At 31.0% G+C, this 7,760-nt stretch overlaps 1 protein-coding gene across 1 annotated transcript; it reads left to right on the top strand.

Annotated features, from left to right (window-relative positions):
- The first annotated feature begins 337 nt into the window (after positions 1 to 337).
- LOC124935226 (endoglucanase 13-like) lies at positions 338 to 3,606 on the top strand. The gene is made up of 6 exons (XM_047475673.1): positions 338 to 535; positions 1,488 to 1,901; positions 2,361 to 2,447; positions 2,524 to 2,673; positions 2,772 to 3,050; positions 3,289 to 3,606. Exons 1-6 carry the CDS (start codon positions 338 to 340, stop codon positions 3,604 to 3,606), a joined length of 1,446 nt encoding a protein of 481 aa, XP_047331629.1.
- The last annotated feature ends 4,154 nt before the right edge of the window (positions 3,607 to 7,760 follow it).

Here is a 7,760-nt window from a genome sequence, read left to right as displayed (position 1 = left end):
AAAAGGAAAAAAATACTATTAATGACAATGATAAAAAAAAATCATCAACTAATCAAACTTTAATAATACTGGAGTCATGGTGTATATTAACAGTCATCATATATTTTAATAATATTTATTCAGACATCCTTCCAAAAATAATGATGCATATTAATTAAAGTTAAGGTTTTTACAAATTAAATTACCAAATTAAATTATAATATGTGAAAAAGTATAATAGAATACTAATGTTATTAAATTATGTGATAACTATTTAATTACATTTTGATTTACTTTACCTATAAAATATACACACCTAATACCATTATCATTTCTCTCTAAACATTAGAACCAAAAGATGTATTTTCCAAAGGGATTATTATTTTTTGGCATATCAATGTCAATGTTCCTTCATGGCTTGGTTTTAGCTAATTATTCCATGGCTCTAACAAAATCTCTATTGTATTATGAAGCACAAAGGTCGGGAAAGTTGCCTCGAGGTCAACGTGTTAAATGGCGAAGTGATTCAGCTTTGAGTGATGGTCGTTACTCAGGGGTAATTTCGATACTTTAATTGTATTTATTTATTTATTTATTTTACTTAAAATTTATAGTCCAATTTTGTTTCACTATTTTTTTACAAGCAAATAGATAAATTATAAGAAAAATAATCAAAAACAAAAAAAAACAAGTCAAATATTAACATAATCTCTTGATTCTGGTCTTGATTTATGTATTAATTAATATAAGCCTAGATTTGTTTTTGTAAATTATAGGATGAATTACTAAAGTTCATTGATATAATAACAAATTAAATTAGTTTTTTTTCTTATATATAAAATAGTATAGGAAAAAAGTTCAAGTTATAAAATCGTGTGTTCAGTTTTCATTAAGAATAACTTAAGTTAGAATTAGAGAATCATTATTCGAGAATGTGTTAATTTTTTAAATTTAAAAATAAAATAAACCATCAATAGTGTCATAATAAGTCATATATATATATATATATATATATATATATATATATATATATATATATATATATATATATATACCCATTAATTGTTCATAATTTTGAAGTATTAATTTTTCATAATTAACTTTATAATACATAGAGCTTATTTGTTAAAAAATATATTTTATTTTTTCAAAAATCAAAACTAATAATATTTGTTAGAAATGTTAGATTAAACAAATTGTCTATAACTTAATTTAAAATTTATCAAAAAATCAAAATTTTAATTCAATTTTCACTTAAATTATTTTATTTAATTAATCATATATTTCATATCAAATAAAATTAAAACCACTTTTAATTTTTAATTTTACAGTTTTTAAGAGTAATTGTGAGTATCAAAAACATATTAGATTTTAAATAATCTCACAAAGTAACACATTTATATATACTTACTATTAAAAAAAACAATCTTCTCTTGAAAAACAATAAATAAAAAAGAAAGAAAAGTTCATTTAGATTGTCATGATAAATTTCTTTTAATGACTTATAGATAAATTTGAGCGGAGGCTATTATGACGCGGGAGACAATGTAAAGTATGGACTTCCAATGGCTTATACTGTGACAATGTTGGCATGGAGTGTGGTTGAATACCAATTACAACTATCAAATAAAAGAGAGTTGTTCCACACTTTGGATGCCATAAAATGGGGAACAGATTACTTTATAAAAGCACATCCGAAACCTAATGTTTTTTATGGTGAAGTTGGTGACGGGAACTCCGATCATCAATGTTGGCAAAGGCCCGAGGACATGACCACTCCGAGAACCCTTTATATGATCAACAGTTCCCATCCCGGTTCTGACCTTGCCGGTGAGACGGCAGCTGCTTTGGCTGCCGCCTCACTTGCATTTCGCAGATCAAATTCTATTTATGCGGGGACTCTCCTCAAACATGCAAAACAGGTATTTGATATATTAAATGTTTTATATTGATAAGTTGTTTTATTAGAAAGTAAAAAATGGATAATTCAGATATTATATTTGTTTAGTAGACAATTCAATATAATTTATTTAGCACTACTCATTCTAAAATAATTTATCTCCTAAAGAAAATTTAAGAAACTATTCCATTCTTATGACTGGTTGACAGTTCCTTTTATTTAAAAAAAAAAATTAAAGCATGAATTATTAAGATTTCTCAATAATACAAAAAATACATTAAATAAGGCAATTCAAGCAAAACAAGAAGGCAAAAATACAATATTTGTTTGAACATTTGTTAAAACTTAAAACAAATAATAAGATTTCCTTGTAAACTAGACAATGTATATATATAACAATCAATATTTAATTAATAATTTCCTAGCTTTTATTCATATATATACTAACTTTGATCCTTCTTTTTTTTACCGTGGAATATAGTTATATAGTTTTGCCAGTTCAAATAAAGGAATATATCATAGAAGTATTATTCCAGCTGGGAAATTTTATTCAAGTAGTGGTTACGAGGTGAAACATTTTGCTAAAATTAAAAGTTACCAATATTTTTTAACATATATAGTAATAACTATTATCTTCCATTAAGGATGAATTGACATGGGCTGCCACATGGCTGTATCACGCGACTGGAGATCAAAAGTATGTCGATCGTATGGTGCAAGCGGGATCGGGTGGTACTAGATCCATGTTCTCGTGGGACGACAAGTATGTGGGGGCTCAATTATTGGTCACAAAGGTAATTAAATTGTATTTTTTTTTTTGAATTTGTGTTTGATCATTCATCTATATATCTTTATTTATCATCTAATTCATCTTCTTGTGTAATTTGAGTAGTTCTTAATCCAAAAGAAGCTAAGAGACAAAAGATTATGGGATTACAAGAATAAGGCCGAAGAATTTGTATGTAACGTCATTCAAAAAGGATACAACAATGTGGGCAGGACTTCAGCTGGGCTCTTATGGTGGACTCAATGGAATAATCTACAATACGTCACGTCTTCAATGTTCATCGCCACAACCTATTCCAATTACCTTCAAGCATCTAGATCTAATCTCAAATGCGCTCGAGGCCATGTTGCCCCATCTGAAATCATTTCGTTTGTCCATTCACAGGTACATTATATGTTTTTTTTGAAAAGGTGAGACGTTTTTATCATTAAACCACGACCCTTGAAGATCACAAGTACCTAAGACAATATAATATACTAATACAATCCAATTTGTGACAAGAATTGTCAAAAAGTTATTATAAGAAAATTGAACATTAGAATATCAACAAGAAAAAAAATTGTATTATTATTTTATATAATTTTCATTGAGGAGTTTTGTATAATTTTATGTGATTTTATAGGTGAATTATATTTTGGGTTCAAACCCAAAACATATGAGTTATATGGTGGGATATGGACCCAACTACCCTCAAAAGGTTCATCATAGAGGAGCATCTATTGTGTCAATTAATAAAGATCATACACACGTAGCTTGCAAGGAGGGTTTTGTTAAATGGTTAAACAAGAATACTCCAAACCCGAATGTGTTGGATGGGGCAATTGTGGGTGGACCAGATCAAAGCGATAACTATAATGACCATAGAGGCAATTTTCAACAAGGCGAAGCTGCTACTGCGAATACAGCACCTCTTGTTGGAGTTTTAGCTCGTCTTGCATAGAGTTGCAATCAGAAATAATTTTTTGATATGGCAATGTTAAGATTTAGTAAGGTAATAGTTTTATTGTTGCTTAAGATGTCCCAATAATTCTTATAAGTGAGGCTTATATTAATGTAATCCAAATTTTAAATTGAGAAGAATTGGACCTTACAAGATTGTAAGAGGTGATTGATAAACTATGCATGGTGAGAATCACTAATTAGGCATAAAAAATGAGATTGAAAAATTAAAAATATAAGATAAAATGATATAAATAAACAAAAAATAAAAAAATAGATCTCATAAACCGTGGTGATTGTGTGACAATATTGTTAATAGAGTTTTATAATCTTATTCTTGGATTTAAGCTAATTCCATTAATGAATGAAAATAAGATGATGAGTAAATAAAATCAAATAAAATTCACATTAAATTCAAACGTGAATTAACGGTGAATTTAATCCAACTTATAATTAAATATTAATTATTTAATTAATATTTAATGCCTACTTAAAAAATTAAAGCATGATAAACATTTAGATTTAATTTGCATTAGTGAAAAAAGTGTCATTACCGAGAGTACAATCTCTCGGTAATAGCCTTATATCTTTTGGTATAAACATAATACCGAGAGTTTGGGTAACTCTCGACATTTATCGGTATTACCGTTTTCGGTAAATCTAATGAGTGTTTACCGAGAGATTTCATAAATCTCTCGATTTAGACACCAGAGAGAAAAACAGAGAGTTATATGGAAAACTCTTAGTTTTTCCCTCGCAAGAAAAACTGAGAGATAATAGATAATCTCTAGGTTTTTCTTACGAGGAAAATATTGAGAGTTATTTGAAAAACTCTCAGTTTTTCTTTTAAGGGAAAAACCGAGAGATATTAAAAAAACTCTCGGTTTTCCCTAGAAAGAAAAACTGAGAGACTTTCAAATAACTCTCGGTTTTTTTTTGCAAGGAAAAAACCAAGAGATTTTCAAATAACTCTCGGTTTTTCTTGCGAGTAAAAACCCAATAGTTTTTCAAATAACTCTCGGTATTTTCCTCGCAAGAAAATCAAGAGAATATATATTATCTTTAGGTATTGTCCTTGTAAATGGCTCAAATAGGCCGATCGTTTTGTGCGCAAACCAAAACATGTTCAGCCAAAACCAATACATATACAATAACATTCATAAACCAAAATATCATTATAATTCTAAAATTCTAAACCAAACGCAATCAGCCAAACAACCTGTTATCTATCAAACCAAAACATTTACAATTGTTCAAAAAATAATTATAATGTACTAACTAGTTGGGGGAGGGGTTGATAATGCCTCATTAAGAATTTGATTTGTTGTTCAGATTTCTCCATTCTTTGTGTAATTTCACTCTCCCTTTGCGCTATTTTCATATCCCTTATTTGAATCTCCTCCATTGTCAACGCCATTTGTCTCACATCTACCTTTAACTGTTCATTCTTCTCCAACAACCGATCAGTGGATCGTTGAGAATTGTTGCCACTACGACGGTCCTCTCGAAAGTGTGTGAGTCGGACGCTAGATCATATACCGATCACTGTCCCATGCATTTGGCGTCCGAACACTTTCTCTATTAATTTGAAGTCAGGGATATCTGGTTCGTTGCTTCTTACTTATTCCATCTCCGCCTGCACATTTGAAATTAATTTTTATTTATATATGATTTTATTAAAGTCAATTAAATTACATTCTTCTCTTGCGCTCGTTCGTTTGGGATCGGGTTTGAGTTTTCTTTTGTAGCTTTCGAGGTACGATTCCTCTTGAAAACTTCAACGATAGCGGGGACCCGTCCTATTTCACCCGCCTGTTATAATAAATGATTTCTGAAATGAGTAACATTCTTTATATTAAATTATTTGAAATAATGTACATACCAAATCTTCCTCCACTTGTGAAAACGGCATACTTCCAGTTTGATGCGAGAATTTCAGTTTATTCATGTTCCCAACATTGATACTATTTTTTCTATGCATTTGAAATAAAAAATGAAGTTAGAATAAGTGTTATCAGTTTTTATTACAATTATGAAACATTACCTTAAATTTATTTGTGAGTAATGGTTCTGACACACGAACTCCCAATCAGTTGGATCGTAGTCTCGTAGGGGATTGACAAATACCACTGCCTCGTCTCTGTGATGAACCCGAATATAATCTCTGTTCAAATCAGAGCGCCACCTATCCATATATGTTTGACATATGCCAATTCGGTCGCTCGATATTGATCAATAAGACCATTTGTACTCTCAAACGGATCCTGAAAAATAAACATTCAAATGTTATAAAAATTTGAATGATTAATGTATACATAATTTATCATCGTCATAACAAACCAAAGTGAATACAAATGGTCAACAATTAATTCCTTCCACTTCAGCAGACGGTGTGAGATGGCTGAGGGGCCCCGCATCACCTACCCAAAATGTCTAAACCACATGCTTAATGTGCAATGAAATTAGTTGTGGATATCCCCATCCTCCTTGAAAGTTCATGGGTTCGAGTCCGTCAGGCGGCAAGTTTTGTGTATAGTTAAATGGTCTGTCATGCTTAAGTGTGTTTGCAGGCTATGTGTTTAACCCTTTTGTGGACACATATAAAAATGACTTATAATCGATCGGCACGGGCGACATGAATTTTTTTTGCGCCGTAAGTCATCAAATCAACGTCGGAATCACTATTGATTAAAGGAAGCACGATCGGTACATGCGACACATCACGATCAGCACGGGCAGCACGATAGGCACAGACGATATAGCACGATCAGCACTAGCGACACGATATAGTCTTGCACTGTAAGTCAGCCATTAAGTGTTTCTAATCTAGGATTTTTTGTGCATTTGTTAGCGCCACAAGAATTTTCCCTCGATTGTAGTTTATCTGTGATCATCTCTTAGGGTTTCTGTAATTACTTGTTCTATTACTCTATTTCTGCCATCATGGGGAAGGGAAGAACACAAGTAAAAAAATCTAAAGAAGTAAGGGAGTTTAATCTGGAAGAAATTAAGAATGTTGCAAGAAAAAAGAGATTTAGAGGATAGTTGATGAAGTTATCCAAGAAAAGAAGGAGGAAAGCAATGTTAAATCAACAGATCCTGCAGAAATTTCTGTAATAAAGAATACAAGAAAACAGGACAACAAGGAGGGAGTATGGAAGGTTAGTTATAATAAAGAGATAACCTATTTGGTCTTAAAAACCAGATTACCAAACTCCTGATGCATGCTAAAAAGGGAGAAATCACAATCAGTAAAGAGAAAGCTCAACAAATAATAGTCCAAAATCAACATTCATTATCTCAAGGACTAGAATTTGTTGAAGAAAGTAGAATATGAGGAGATAGTTAAATATTCATTTGATGCAATGAAGGAGCCAATGAAGGCTCCCAAATCCAAGAACTACACTATCATGAATAATTCAACATAGAAAGTCAACGAGGTATGAAAGAATAAAGCAGAAAAGAAATCTCAAGACCATGCCTACAAAAGAAAAGTCTACTTGGGGGATATCCAAACAAAAGTAGAGGTACTCAACTCTCTTTTTGAATTCAAACCGCCTTCTAAAGTAGAGGAGAAATATATTGAAGACTAGAAGTTTGTGGTGGTTGGAAACTTCATTAGAAAAAACAGAGTATCGTTCCCAACTACCAAAGAAGCTTTAATTAAACAATGAGGAAAAATGGGCTTGAAAAAGTTTCTACAAACATACATGACCTCTACTTCACTTGCAGTTCAAAAAGGGCTGAAAGAAATCTTGGAGAAAGGGCATACTTAAATAGGATCAAATTGCATTGTTCTTGAAAGTGAGTCGATCATCTACGAGTATTATTCAATTCTATAAAAGTTTGTTTCAAGATCCATATAAGGACATACCTAAATTGGACAACATCACTTTTAATTCCATTAATTTGATACAAAAGGAGATTTTAGAGGCTCGATTTATAGTGGTGAAAGCCGAGAGGCTATTAAAGGGTGTGGTAATGATAAGGCTCCGAGGTTCGATGGATCTACTTTGGCTTTCTATAAGAAAGGGTGGTATTTTCTTAAGAAATATATTATGGATGTTATCGATCACTTTTATCATTTCTTATCATTTGATAGAATTTGGAATTTTACGTTGTTTGTCTCATTCGCAAGGCTTGAACTATTAAAGT

Source organism: Impatiens glandulifera, chromosome 4, assembly GCF_907164915.1.
Source record: "Impatiens glandulifera chromosome 4, dImpGla2.1, whole genome shotgun sequence".
NCBI lineage: Eukaryota > Viridiplantae > Streptophyta > Magnoliopsida > Ericales > Balsaminaceae > Impatiens > Impatiens glandulifera.
The sequence above is the reverse complement of the archived record's forward strand: the minus strand, read 5'-3'. Positions and strand labels throughout refer to the sequence as shown.